The 14,462-nt window shown below is 33.7% G+C and overlaps 1 protein-coding gene across 2 annotated transcripts; it reads left to right on the top strand.

Annotated features, from left to right (window-relative positions):
• Nucleotides 1-394: 394 nt before the first annotated feature.
• Nucleotides 395-10,826, top strand: LOC118056727 (TATA-box-binding protein 2). 2 transcript variants are annotated; one of them, XM_073406927.1, is made up of 15 exons: nt 395-1,095; nt 2,569-2,656; nt 2,744-2,815; nt 3,418-3,468; nt 3,911-3,955; nt 4,106-4,198; nt 4,710-4,811; nt 4,899-4,972; nt 6,325-6,431; nt 6,495-6,789; nt 8,011-8,065; nt 8,480-8,554; nt 8,750-8,844; nt 9,635-9,716; nt 9,995-10,826. In XM_073406927.1, the coding sequence occupies exons 1-15, from the start codon at nt 1,016-1,018 to the stop codon at nt 10,121-10,123; spliced, it is 1,443 nt and encodes a 480-aa protein (XP_073263028.1). In that variant the 5' UTR covers nt 395-1,015; the 3' UTR covers nt 10,124-10,826. The 2 variants fall into 2 exon arrangements, with proteins under 2 accessions (XP_073263028.1, XP_034924933.1); XM_035069042.2 differs by lacking the exons at nt 6,325-6,431; nt 6,495-6,789; nt 8,011-8,065; ... (2 more) ...; nt 9,635-9,716; nt 9,995-10,826 and adding an exon at nt 5,085-5,616.
• The last annotated feature ends 3,636 nt before the right edge of the window (nt 10,827-14,462 follow it).

Here is a 14,462-nt window from a genome sequence, read left to right as displayed (position 1 = left end):
GATCTCTCGAAGAAAAACAGTAAGATGGAGGCTTTTATATAGGCATCAGTTTCGAGGCCTCCCTGTCACCATGGGCGGCGTGATGCTGATGCTTTATATCATCATCAATTGGGACCCACATCCCGACAAATCCATCACTCACCCCAATCTGACCATCCACGTGTCCGAAATCCATCACCCTTCAAAATCCCAACAAAACCCCAGCCCATTGACCTTAAAGCATCCCCCACACGGAGGCTAAAACAGTAAACTCAACCTAAACTCTATGTAATCCCAACCTTACCCCTCCAACCGGCACCACCCGGTAACCACAGACCATGACCGGATCAGGCTCTCACGAGCCAGTCACCTTATAAATAACCCTAGCGAAGGTACAAAAGTCCCCTCCTCATCCACCAGCAACATCACCTGCTTGCCTCTCTCTTATATCTCTCTGTCCCTCTCTCTCTCTCTCTCACTCATAATCAGAGGATTTGTGACCAGACCAGATCCAAACCCAAAACAACACGAACCTCAAATTCCTCACATATATATATTTCTCTCTTTTAAAATCAAAACCTATAAAAGAAACCCTCTTTTAAATTCTTCCCTCTCTCTCTCTCTCACTATCTTCCTTGAGAGATTTTCTTTTAAAGCTCGACATGTGGGTTCTAATCTTGAAATAAAACTTAGAATTGCCTTATTTTTGGCTTGATTGAGGGGTTTTGGGTTACTGGGTTGAGAATAAAAGGTAAAAAAATTGAACTTTTTGGATAGATCTGTGTTTTTCATTCATTAATAAGGTTAGATTCATCTCTTTTGGCTGTGATAACGGAAACCCAGATAAAAGACTCGATTTTTACCCGTTAAATCAAGAACCCAGATATAAAAGTCTAATTTTTAGGTGTGAAAGGACAAATCCACATAAAAGATCCAGCTTTTAGGCGTGAAAAGGAGGAACCCAGATAAACAAATAGATTTTCTGTGGGTGTTTTTAGGGATTATTGGGGTAGTGAGGAACAATAAAAAGGAAGAAATGGCAGAGCAAGGGGGCTTGGAAGGTAGCCAGCCAGTGGATCTTTCCAAGCATCCTTCTGGCATTGTTCCCATCCTCCAGTAAGTCTCCCTTTTCCATTTTTTTTCATTCAATAAATGAAAGCTATTTGCTCTATCTTTGTCTTTTTGGGCATGCCTACATGTGTCTTTTGACCTAGGTGATATGAAGAATTTGTGGAAGCTTTGCGTTTTTGGGTTTGATTGCAGTTGTGTTTGTTTGATGTTCCTTAAAAGAAGTTGTATTAGAGGTGATGTTTGTATATTGAAGGAGAAGAAAGAAAGTGCGATTATGTTGTTTGTAATAGATTTTTGAAGGCTGTACAGTGTTTTTGATGTACGGTGATCAGGTTTAGGGTTAAACATTGGAGAAGGCTTCAGAGGTGGAGCTAGGTTTGTTGACTTATGTAGTAATCGAAGGAAAGAAAAAAAACTTTTTGTTTGATGGCTGTAAAGTATAGTAAATGAGAAGCGAGATTAAAGAAGTGGGATTTGTTCGCTGATGTGCAGTTGTAAATGAACCTTTTATTGAATAATAAACTTAAGCAGCATGCTTTTTTCTTTTTGTTCATTTCGTAGGTTTTTTTTTTCTGTGTTTTGAGTTCTATTTTTCATATTGAATGAAGTTTAAAGTTGAAGCTTCATGCATTTGCTTGCAATAGGAAGTTTTCACTAACTAGCTTTTCACAATACAAAGAGAATATTACAGGTAGAGTCAAACAAGTTTATGCTTGTCTCAGCTTGGAGGCATAAGAAAGAATTTAAATCATATGACGGATCCTATTAGAAAATTGCACGCCTGACACAATCATGGATCTTTCTTAGCTAGGCTATAGCTCCAGATTCTATTTTGTTTACCTTTGATTGATCCAGCATTACGGTTTCCTATATTACCTGTTAGAATATGCTTGCTACAATGAGAATAAATATATGAGATAGACAAATACAATTTTTCTGTAACTGCCAAATAATTGTCCATTGTTTCTTTGTAGTTTCTGAGCCATATTTACTTCTGTTAGAGCTAGAGGCAACTTTCTAGGAAGTTGAGGGGCTTCCACAACTTTTTTTAGTTTTCATTTGGCTGCCAAAAAAGTCTTAAAATCATGCCTCTTGTCCTGTCTCGTATAGTTAGTTGGAGAGAGGTGCTTGTGTAAATTTGAACATCACCTCACAGATAACAATAAAGCAGTCTTGCTTCTTACATGTTGTAGTTTAAAATTTTAATATGGTATCGGGAGGAATGGCGCTCAGATAAAGGAATTGAGCTGTTATGCATTGGAGAGATTATACAAAACTGCTTCTTTTCTCACATTCAAATTTGGCTTTGACTTTGTTCCGCTAAATTTGAAGACAAATGTCAAGAGTTGACTTTGTTGACCATATTTAGATCTGACACTCCACTGTCTTTTTTGTGCACCATTTCTTTTTTGGTTCCCCATCTTCTTCTTCTTTTCCTACAAAATGATTCTTCAATACTGGGTAGTCCATGTTAAATTATGACATCTAACTGTTCTTGTTTGAACCTTATGCTTCTAGGAACATTGTTTCAACTGTGAACTTAGATTGCAGGCTGGATCTTAAGCAAATTGCCCTGCAAGCCCGTAATGCAGAATACAACCCCAAGGTGTGCCTGTGTTTGATAATCTTCCTGATACAAGCTCTGTTGTTTTTGGTCTATGTGATCCCTCATCTTTTATGCATGTTCATCCAGCGTTTTGCTGCTGTCATCATGCGGATTAGGGAACCAAAAACTACAGCATTGATTTTTGCATCTGGAAAGATGGTGAGTTAATTGCCTCTGAAAAGTACGTTTATTTATGGCTCTATATTGCTTGTTACTTTCAAATTTATGCTACGCAGATTTGTTATTTTACCAATGGTTTCGAAGAATTTTGCTTGAAATGGAACGGTATGACTTGAGTGTTATGTGATTGAAAAATCTTTATTCGGTTGAAGCATAAATTATACATAGTTATAGAAGATGTTAAGAGTTACGTGTGGAACACAGGAGAGAATTAGATAATATTCAAGTGTATTTGCAGAAGGTGGTGTTCACATCTGTTGAGGTTAAATTAAGGGATGATTATTTGAGATTTTTTACCTTCTTCAGCATATACTTGCGGATGCATTGATGAGGAATGGTGATTGGAATGAAGAATTGGGAGTGATGAGGGATTTAGGCAGTCTAAAAATGCTGATTAAATACTGATCCAGCATTAAAATGGATTATAAAAAGTTTAGTCCATATCAAACTGAATGGTGGGGAGGGGTGGGGGGGGGGTGCATTTAGACAAAATAATTCCTGTCCATACCCTTGCAGCTTATTCTGGTGATCTCTTGCAGCCCCTTGTCTGAAAGAGGTTTTTTTGTCTCCTGCCGTATCAGGTGTGCACAGGTGCCAAGAGCGAACAACAGTCAAAACTTGCTGCTAGAAAGGTATTGCTTTCGTAATTGAGGAAAATTAGTAATGTTTTTTGAAAAAAAAATCTTTTCACAAAGAAGGAAAGTAGATTTAATGTTGATTTGAACCATTTCTTTTCGAAGAGAACCTGAATTAGCACTAATCTAGATTTCTGTCTTTCATTTGATAAACAATATATCATAACTAGATATCGATTTAAAAATTTCTCGTCTCATTAGTACCCATCATTTGGAAAAACTTCTGGCAACCTTTTTGTATCCATCACATGTGGAACATTTTCTTGTAGTATTCTCCAACAAACAAATGCATTCTGCTGGTTTTCATAGATGAGCAATACTATAGACTGAAGTGGAATGGAGATGTGTTTGATAAGTAAAACAGGACTTGCATGTTTCTCCCTGAAATGCTTTTACTTTGACATGGTTCTTATTCAAAAATGAATATTTTGTTTTACAGTATGCACGAATCATCCAAAAGCTTGGCTTTGCTGCCAAATTTAAGGTCTCTCTCTCTCTCTCTCTCTCTCTCTATTTCACACACACACAGATACAACACATATGTATGCATGTTCTTGAATTTCTTCTGGTTAGTTTTGTGCTGTTGTCTTTTGAAGTTCCCCTTGTGTTTACGTTTCCTCATTGCAACTGCCAGGACTTTAAAATTCAGAATATTGTTGGCTCTTGTGATGTCAAGTTCCCCATCAGACTTGAAGGGCTTGCATACTCCCATGGTGCTTTCTCAAGTGTAAGTAAAAACCATAATCTGCTGAACTTAGTGCCCTAGCAGGAAGACGGTTGCTTTAAAAAGCTTTACATGTATGGGTCTTTTTGCTCAACGGAGTTTGAGGCATGCAGCGAGAATCTCTTCTTTACTAAACACTTTCAGCAGCTGTTTTTTCCAAATAGAGCTTTGGTGTGTTTGGGAGTGCTTCTTCTGTTTTTGGATGCTTTTTAAAGGTGTTTTTAGCTTGAAAAACATCAAATTGATGATTTTCATAGTAATTTCTGATGGTTTTGATATGTTGTTAAAAATAGAAAAAGAATCTGGAAAAAAAATTCATTTTAATATATTTTCAAGTGAAAATTATTTTAAAAAACACCTTGCACCACAATCTTAAACATACACACACTCTTCCACCTGAATTGTATTCTTTCAGCATGAACTTTAAAACTCTTATGTTGTACTTACGCAAGTTTGAACCCCAAAGGATGTGCCATGCAGTGTGAACCTGACCTCTTGTGCTCTACTTGTGCAGTATGAACCTGAAATCTTTCCGGGCTTAATATATCGAATGAAACAACCAAAGATTGTGCTTCTTATTTTTGTCTCAGGAAAAATTGTGATCACCGGAGCCAAGGTAAATCCAAAATCTCATGTTCACTATCTCTGACCTGCATGCTGATAGAGTTTGGTAGCTGACAGTTCTCTATGTTCAACATCTTAGGTGAGAGATGAGACATACACAGCCTTTGAAAACATATACCCTGTCCTTTCAGAGTTTAGGAAAGTCCAGCAATGGTAAACCTTGCCATCTCTCAACCTCTCTTGATATCTGATTATTCGAGTCTCTTAATTTCTTATCATTTAATTCAATCAGGCCTAATCTGCGTATCTTTTTGATGGGTTGCAGATTTATATTTGAAATGGGGCTTTGGTGGTGTTGTGGATAGTATCAGATGGGGTGGATCAAGTGTGCATATGTGAAGCCAGGAAGCCAGGGCACCGCCCTCTTGGCTCTGGTTCTGTTGCCGTCGTCTAATTTGTTTAGCCACTTGCCCACCAGAAGAAAGTGGGTGTGATTGGGGGAAAGTGCTTGCGCGAGGTGTAATTAAGAGCTGTAAGGGAGGAGGACGGGGGACTGAATAACATGTTTTTGTGTCTTAGCCTGTCGGACACTACACTTTGACGATTTTAATGCTGAAAACCTAGTTCCAATTTTGACACGAACTGTGTTTCTGTCTTCTCTCTCTTTCTTTATTACCACTACAACTCATGTTTCTTAGCTAGGATGCCTTTGAAACTTGAATGTACGGCAGTTGCTATTGGTTTGGAGAGGTGTTTAAGGGCATCACAGATGTTTGTTGCTTGATTCTTTTCCAATGTCCCAAGAGAGCCTGTAATAGAAATGTTACTGTGGCTGCAATGTTTTTTCTTTCTTCTAATCTTTCAACTTTAAATTAATTTATTAAAAATTTAGATTTATAATTTATGTTAATTTGATTTTTATAAATTTTTATAATTTTATTATCTGGTGGTGTATGGATTAATAGGTTAATTAAAATTGATTCAATGATTTAATATATTATATTTATATGTATAAAAAATATTTAATATTTGTTTTAAGATAAATTATATTTTTATTTATAGTTTTTAGTCCGGTTTGGTGGTTGGCTTAATTCAAGACCTGAGTTTTAGGTCATGTTATAATCAAATTATATTAAGTTTTTTTTTTATTTTTTCTTCAACTTCAACTTAATTTCAACTTCGAGTTTGTTTATGTTAACCAGATTATTATCAAGTTAAAGTTAATCATGTAATTTAAATATTTTTTATTAAAAAACCATTAATAATGTTTAAATATTTTTTTTATGATAAAAAAAAAATTTAATTCAACACAAGAACGCAGAAGCGACGATTATCTAACTATAAACTAAGAAATCACTTTCTAGTTGCACTGAACAAAATCAAAAAGCAAAAAGGAAGCGAGTTTGTAAATTTAACCAGATTCTAAGAAGAAGATATTTGAGGTATAGAGAAAAGAACGAATAGGCACGTGTGATAACATGTGGCAACGGTTTTTTCCAGTAAAGAAGACAACTTTTTGTTTTTTTGTTTTGCTAGAAAGATTTTTCTGTTCTTGTACTTTAAAGTTTCCTACTTCAAGAAACCAAAACCTTGGAAAGTTCCCACGCAATCAAGAACAATAGTAACCTCCGAGTTCCCACATTAGCATTTGAAAATTACAAACAACAAAGCAGTTTTTTTTGTTTCTTGAAGTATATATAGACTGTAGAGTAGTAGTTGATGGCTCAATTTACAGCACAAGGTCGCTTGAAGTTGCTGTTTAACAATGGTGGGATTCACTGTAAGCTTCTGGGGAATGATTTTCTTGGTGCGTTGAGATCATCTCCGACCCAGAAGAGAAAGATCAGGTTTCTTGGTGCTAATTGTACAAAGTTATGTGCTGCTGCTTCTTTGAGCAAGAAATCCAAGCATTTTTACACAGAGGCAAGTCAAAGTGTTAGCGAGGCTAGTGATGAGAGTGATGAAGATTATGATAGTGAGAAGGATGAATTGGCTTGCTTTAGAGGCCTTGTCTTGGATATCTCTTACAGGTACCTTATTTCTTTCTATTTACATGATTCTTGCACCTCTTTTTACTTGTGTGTGTATCGATTTATTAATTGTTTGTTTGACCAGGTTCATCATTCTAATATGAATATTTCTTTTCTACTTTTTGGTTAGTATTCTTTTTCCTTTTCTTTTTAATTTGTTGACTAGGATTCTGTAACATGTCATGCTCTGGGTTTGGTTTACTGTACAGATGGAGTATTTCACTGTGTGATGAGTGAGATGTTTGCTAGTGATTAGGCTTCTTGAAGCGTTGGTTTGAATCATTTTAGCAACTCATGTGTTAGGTGAAGGTGTAATGTGATTGGAGAAAAGATCACTTTACTATTAATAGGTTTGATTATGCAGTGAAAAACCTGCCGTAATTATTGATGAATATTTCAATAGGAGAAACCCTAGAAAGAATGTGATTCGGCAATGGGCCTACATCAAAAAATATCAAAATAGAGTTATATTTATAATAAATTCTAAACCTTCCAAGAAATTCTAACTGTCCAAGAAGTATCAATGATTTTTTTCTAATACCTCTTTACCGTATGAGCGACAAACTACAACAAGTTGTTACTTTGTATGCCGCATATATAATCCAGACAGTATCAAACAATTCTTACTCTCTGTTTTTCTTTTTTTCTTTTTTATCGTCTAGAATTGAACCAAAAACATATAATAATAACAGTGTATTCTGTGTTGTGGTACATGCCAATCAATTAAATGTGATCTGTATGAATATCTTACATTAAAGTGTTGCCTTTGCAGTAGAACCCCAAGATGGAATGGGAATGAGTAGTAGTGTTTATGGACCTGTAATCAGAGGTGCAGTCTTCATCGAAGAAAATTAGTTTCGAATGGTCACAGCTTGTAGTTTGCAGCAAAAACAACTTTTTGGTTAAAGCTGTATTCAGCACATGTTTCTTGAAACCTCGTACCTTCTGCAGATATCTTAGTGGCTCGTTGTCCTATTGACCCCATTTCTCTTTGTTGATTGGGGGTTTCCAAATAACTTCCGTATCCTCCTTTTTTTTGCGCACTTCGAATCAGCATCACTGAACAGGAAAGAAAGATAGGAAGCTGCAAGTTCATTTCCGGAAGTGCTTGATACAATTACCACTTTTCTTTTCCTTTTCCTCTAGTTTTTCTTTCTACCAATTTAGAAAGACTTGGATAGATATTTGTATATGGATCTGACTGTTCTTGTCCTGCACCAGGCCAGTGAATGTTGTGTGCTGGAAGCGTGCCGTGTGTCTGGAATTCATGGAGAAGGTTGGCGTGATGTGTAAAACTATTACACTTAGACATGTTAACAGCAGTCATATACAGTTTCTAGTTCATGGTTGCTGCTTTTGCCATTAGTTTCTCATGCAAATTTTGTATCAACCACAAGGAAACCTAGTGAACATGACAAAGCAAATTAGTATTTTTGCATATCAAAGAATGATCATGTAGGATGCAGCGATGCATGAGAAGCATTCTGGTTCATGATATGATTGCTTTGACTAACTTGTTTCTCAAGCAATACCACTTCCCCCCATACCTGTAAACCTATTGTCACTCAAAACATTTTATTTCGTAGATGAACAATGCCCACCACATTACTCAACTCACGCACTTTCTCACAACTGCATATAAGCCGCGTGTTACATTTGGTTTCTAAATTCTTTACCATTCTGTTTCCAGGCTGATGTACTAGAATATTATGATCAGACAGTAAATTCCCCAAGCGGATCCTTTTACATTCCAGCTGTATTAAGGGTAGGCATTTGAGGACTGCATATGATCTAATTTTTCTTTTACCAGCCATCTTCTTGCAGTTCCTAGATAGATTTATGTTCTCTCATCATTTTCTCTTTTCACCCCAAACACCTCCAACCTTTTTCTTACTAAAAGCTTCTACTGCTTTCCTTGCATTCTACTCCACTCAAGCTTATCTTAAGCTTCTGCTTTCAGGTTCCACATCTACTGCAGGTTGTTAAGAGAAGAAGAATATTCAGAAGCAAACTTAGTCGCAAGAATATACTTCATCGGGACAACTATACTTGTCAGTAAGTAACCTGCAACATATTAGTTCAAATTTAGTCTATTGCGACACAGACACTGAATTGCTGTGTGTGATGGAATTTACATATATTCTTGAACAAGAAACTCCATCCAAATAGCTTCTGGAAGCTCATTTTATAGAAGTAGATTTTGCCCTCGTCCCAAATGAATTGGCAGCCGCCTTGCATGTATATCTGGTTAGTTAGATGATGATTTAATTTCTGTAAGAACAGGGTACTCGACATCAATATATACCATAGGACTTCTAATTTATTTGAGTGTTATCACCTCCCAAATCCGAAGTCCATGATTTAGGAAGTGAAGAAAACATGCTCAAGGTTTAAATTGTCAGTTAATGACAGAAAATCTCAATTTTACATCCAGAGTTATAAAGATGGAGCTTCTATTTCTTTCTTCACCATTTCCTAGCCATCTGATCATTCTGGTGTGTAAAATGTGGATATTGATCAACAAGTTCTTGTCGATAAATATCACATCTATATTGTCAGGTGGGGACACAAAAGGGTTCAAAGGCATATCAGAATTTTCATCGTCATCACAGATTATTTTCTTCTTCACTTTATAACCAAAAGAGGGGAAAAAAAAATAGTATTTGGCATTTTGATGGATTTACAAGTATATTGTGATCCACATCACCTGGAAGTACTTCTTTCATATTTTTATTTTGTTTCCACAGTTTCTTGCTACTTCCTGAAGAAATATACTAGTGGCATGTACGATGTCAATGCGTTATTTCTTAGTGTCTAATTTAATGCTTCCCTAAATTGCGAGTAGGTACTGTTCTTCCCATGAGAATTTGACCATTGACCATGTTCTGCCAACCGCGCAAGGAGGCGAATGGCAATGGGAAAATCTGGTAAGATACTCATTGTAAGTCTAGGAAAACTTTTATTTTGATGCGAACTATGGCTTTTTGAAAAAAGGAGCTATACACTGATGAAAATAGAATACAATCTAACAGCTGCTTGATTGTCCTCGACTTTCTTTTCTCTTTTAATCTATTCTTTTGAACTTGTTGGGATTACTTTGTAAATAGTTGTTGCTGCTACGATCAATCTTCCAACTAATTGCCAGATCTTTCTGTATGCATGATCCAGTATCTGTACTGATAGCATTTATGATATGTTTGAACAGTTGGTTAATTTTGAAACTGGTGCTTTACCCTTTCCTCTTCGGGTTTATTACAATTGGAACACATATATTATGAGCTACAGAGATGGCCGTATAATGTATGGAGAACATGGAAGATCAATAGAAGACTAAACACTTTGATGAAGATTTACATTTTGGCGTTGAGGAAGTTCTTCACAGTTTCTGTGGCTTGCTTCCTCCTGTAACAGGTTACTGCTTGTGCCAAATGCAACTCAAAGAAGGGTAAAAAAACTCCAGAGGAAGCAAACATGAAGCTGAGTAAGGTCCCCAAGGTATCATTTAGTTCTGGTAAATAATAAATGGTTGCGACTCAAGTATTCGTCCATGGAAAGCTGGGATATCACATGTTGTGGCTGTGAATAGCATGTAAAGGTGTTACCTTTCTCATTATGAACCAAAACCAGATGACCTTTGTCAATGAATATCAACGTAAAACTTAGCCAAACATAAGAAATATTTCATGAAGAGTTTTTACTCTCTTTTCTTGCAGGCCCCTCAAGATTATGACATACTTGCCATACCCCTAACAAGTGCAGCAATAAGGATGCTGAGGATAAGAAAGGGAATGCCTGAAGAGTGGCAACAATATCTAGCGAGGCCACGCTCAGAGCCGTGACGTACATTCTTGGTGAAAGCTGTACATTCTTGTGCTCGATACATAAGATTTTTCAAGCACTTAGTGCCCAGGTCTTGAAGATGTATTGTGATGCAATGTAATTTGCTTTGTTTTTCTCTTCCTTTCTTTTTCGCCTCCATGTACTGAAGAAACTCATGTAAAGGAGGCATTTATCAACAAAGCATCTTTTGTATTGCAGCAGGCTCTTGTTTGTTGTTTCAAATTTTAAGTGCTTAAACTTGCGTTCATATATAATAGTTTGATTAGAAGTTGATATATAAAAAAGGGTTTCGGCTAGTTTTCTGAAAATCCTCCTCTGTGATGATTCTTCCTGGCAAATTTTCCAGAGATAGATGCTTAGATGTGGATGAAGCTCTGACTATGAAGATGCTTGCTTGTTTTCACGCATCTTCCACTTTCTTGGTGGTGTGAGGATGAAGGAGTCCTCTCCCGTGGCTTAAATCAATTTCCCAGATTTTTGTTCACTGAATTATTCAATGTATTCAATGATCATATGCTGATTTTCATCTTTACTTGATGTTCTTGAACCCATATTAGTAATGTCAAGCATGTGTGCAGAAGGAATTTAAAGCTGTAAATATTCCTATACTTTTTAACTTTCAGTATTGATTTAGTGTCTAATACTGTCATGCAGTGTATTTTTTTAAAATTTTAAAATTTTTTAAAATTAATATATCAAAATTATATAAAAATATTAAAAAAAAAAAACAGAAACTATGCAATGAACATAATTACCACTGTGGACTAAATGCATAGACAGGATGATAGCTCCAAGGCCTGAGGTGCTTGAACTATTCTACCTCGGTATTGTCGGTGAGTAATATTCATGCACTTACAGCCTCTTGGTTCTTAGGCTCTGACTATAATTGCTTGAACTCCTAGAATGAGGTAGCGCTGGGTTCAAGGAATAGGATGGAAAAAGAGACACGAGATAGAAAACATTATGTTTAAAGGAGATAAAACTCAAAATTGTCCTTTTCGGGGACAAAAAAAATTAAAATAAAATTATTGTACCTTGTTCTCGAGAGGGCAAACGGGACAGAGACACAAGCAGAAAATTAAAAAAATAATAATAAAAAAATCCATCTTTGTCATCCAAACTTATATTTTAAAAAGAAAGCTCTGGGCATAATGAATTTAGAGACACTATTTCATCTTCAAAATAGAAAGATTATGATAATTTGAATATTTAGATGTAAAGGGTTTAAATTTGAATTTTGTTTTTTTTTTTTTTGTTTATCGATGATTTCTCATCTTATGTCAAGTCATTTTAATTCTCGACATTCCAGCCATTGATTATTTGAATAAAAATTTAATTTTTTTTAATTTCATTTCATGTTGGCCAAATATTTCACAATTAATACTAGTTAAGAATATATAAAATATATTTTTTAATTTACTTAGGATAATGAATTAAAAAAAAATCTTTTTTTGTTTTTAAATGATATTGATTGTGAAATCCTTCAAATCTTATTTCATCTTATCCTGCTTCTTTTCATAAGACAAATATATATAATATGTATCGATCTCATTAGCTCTAATTAATATCTAGTCTTAATAGAATATTGATCAGAAAAATTTAGAAACAATACTTTAATGCAATATGAATATCATAATTATAATAAATTTATAATTTTTTTACAAAATATTTTTGTCTCGTGAACTTTATCTTTACTCTAAATTTATTAATCAAACATTGAATTCATTAATTAAATATAAATAAATATTAAAAATAAATAAAACCTTTATTAATAATAAATATATTTTACACAAATAAAATTAATGCTTATGTTTAACTAATTAATTGACCACATGATATATTCACTAACAATATCCTTGTAGGTGACATGTTGTCTATAGTTTTCTTAAATATAGTTAGGTTTGGATTTAATTTAGCTACATTAAACCTTTCAATAAATTCTTATTTTTATTTATATATTATTATAAATATAGTTAGGCTTCAAACCTAACTACTTTTTATTTTTATTTTATTTATATATTATTATTTTAAATTCTTATAATAGTTTCTTACGTACTACTTTTTCATGTTTTTCATTTAATATTTTTTTAAGAATTAGTGCATGACTTTTTTTTTTTTTTTTTGTAATCTCTCACTCTATATTTACATGCTATCATATTATTAAATTAATATTATAGAAAATTATTAATGAAAAAAAATATAAATTTATTATGTATTTTTCTAATATTATGACAATTAAAGAAGATATAGAACACGTATAATGTAGTGAAAATTAAAAAATAAAAATCTTCAAATGCCAAGTATAGGATTCACAAGAGTATGCATAAAGGCAAAGTATACATTTTTTTTTTATTTTTTTTTTCTATAATTAAACAAAGAGGAAGATGAACATTTATATCTTTTAAATCAAAATAAACATAAATGGACCTAGCACCATGCATCCGGTCTCTACTTGTCCCACCTCCATGATCGGCCCTCTACCTCAGTGTGGGGGTAAGCATGTTCTTGGTGCCTACTGCCATTACTCTCACAGTGACGCTGCCCTGTGCGAAGTCACAGTCAAAACCAGGAAAAAGCACCCAAAGTTTTAGAGGTTTTCTTTTTTAAAAAAGTTTTTTTTAAAAGAATTTTTTATTTAAAAATATATTAAATTAAAAAAAAAACATTTAAAGTTTCACGGATTCTTTTTCATAATGTTTTTTATTTGAAAATATATTAAAATAATTACTTTTTATTTTTTAAAAAATATTTTTGATATTAGAACATCAAAATAATATAAAAACATAAAAATTAAATGCGTTGAGGAATATAATGCAAGATGTATTTTAAAAATGTTTTTATAATTGAAATTATATTAAAATAATATTTGTTTCATATATATATATTTTTAATTTTTAATATTACCATATCAATATCAAGACTATAAAAAAATCTAAAAAGATATTAATTTAAATTTTTTCAATAAAAATAATAATTTAAAAAGAACAAGTTTCCACGATTCCAAATTACCAAGTAAATCCTTTTGAATGAGTGCAGGAAAGTCTTTTATGTTTTGTCTAGGAATGCAATAGCTTTCTCTTTTAAAAACCATAAAATTGAATCTTTTTAGTATTTGTTTTATAATTTTAATGTGTTGCTATCAAATTTGTTAAAAAAAACATATATAAAAAATTATTTTAATATATTTTTCAGTATAAAAAAACACTTTTAACCATGCTTACTATTTGACCATCAACATTAAATATCAAATATTAAAAAAAAATAATTTTTTTTGGAGTTTTTTTCGATAATTTTAATAAGTTGTTATCAAAAATTAAAAAAAATATATATAAAAAATTATTTTAATATATTTTTAAATAAAAAACAATTTTAAACATAATTACCATTTGTCCATAAAAAAAATAACCCATCATTTTATGAAACTCCCTTGGCTGTCCAAAAACTCTCTCTCTCTCTCTCTTTTTTTTTTAAATTTATGTGGGTGTCCGGGTCAGCTTGCGCGCACTACGACTAATCCCACGGCCCACTGAACATCTTATAAACCCAGTGAGCATGTAAGGCATCGCGGGGGTGACATGCATCCACAGTAAAGTTTGAATCCTAGTACAGAGAAGGGAACAAGCTCCTTTCACCGTTAGGCCAAGACCTCAAGTTCGTACAAAAACTCTCTTATGGTATGAGGTAATTTAGCAGTAGGGAAATTAAGCAAATATAGAACATGCCAAGTCAAGATCATGGCAAGGAAAAAGTAAGGAGATGAGAAGAAATTCAGTAGAACTGAATTTTGGGGTGTATGATACAGTTTTCATTTATGTTTTTTAAAATTATTTTTA

The sequence above is a fragment of the Populus alba genome, chromosome 19 (assembly GCF_005239225.2).
Source record: "Populus alba chromosome 19, ASM523922v2, whole genome shotgun sequence".
NCBI classification, from domain to species: domain Eukaryota; kingdom Viridiplantae; phylum Streptophyta; class Magnoliopsida; order Malpighiales; family Salicaceae; genus Populus; species Populus alba.
The sequence above is the reverse complement of the archived record's forward strand: the minus strand, read 5'-3'. Positions and strand labels throughout refer to the sequence as shown.

Coding starts and splice junctions, on each gene's coding strand:
- LOC118056727 (XM_073406927.1), top strand. CDS start 1,016: ATGGCAGAGCAAGGGGGCTTGGAAGGTAGCCAGCCAGTGGATCTTTCC. Junction 4,199..4,709: donor CCCATGGTGCTTTCTCAAGT/GTAAGTAAAAAC, acceptor CTACTTGTGCAG/TATGAACCTGAAATCTTTCC. Junction 8,066..8,479: donor GTCTGGAATTCATGGAGAAG/GTTGGCGTGATG, acceptor TTCTGTTTCCAG/GCTGATGTACTAGAATATTA.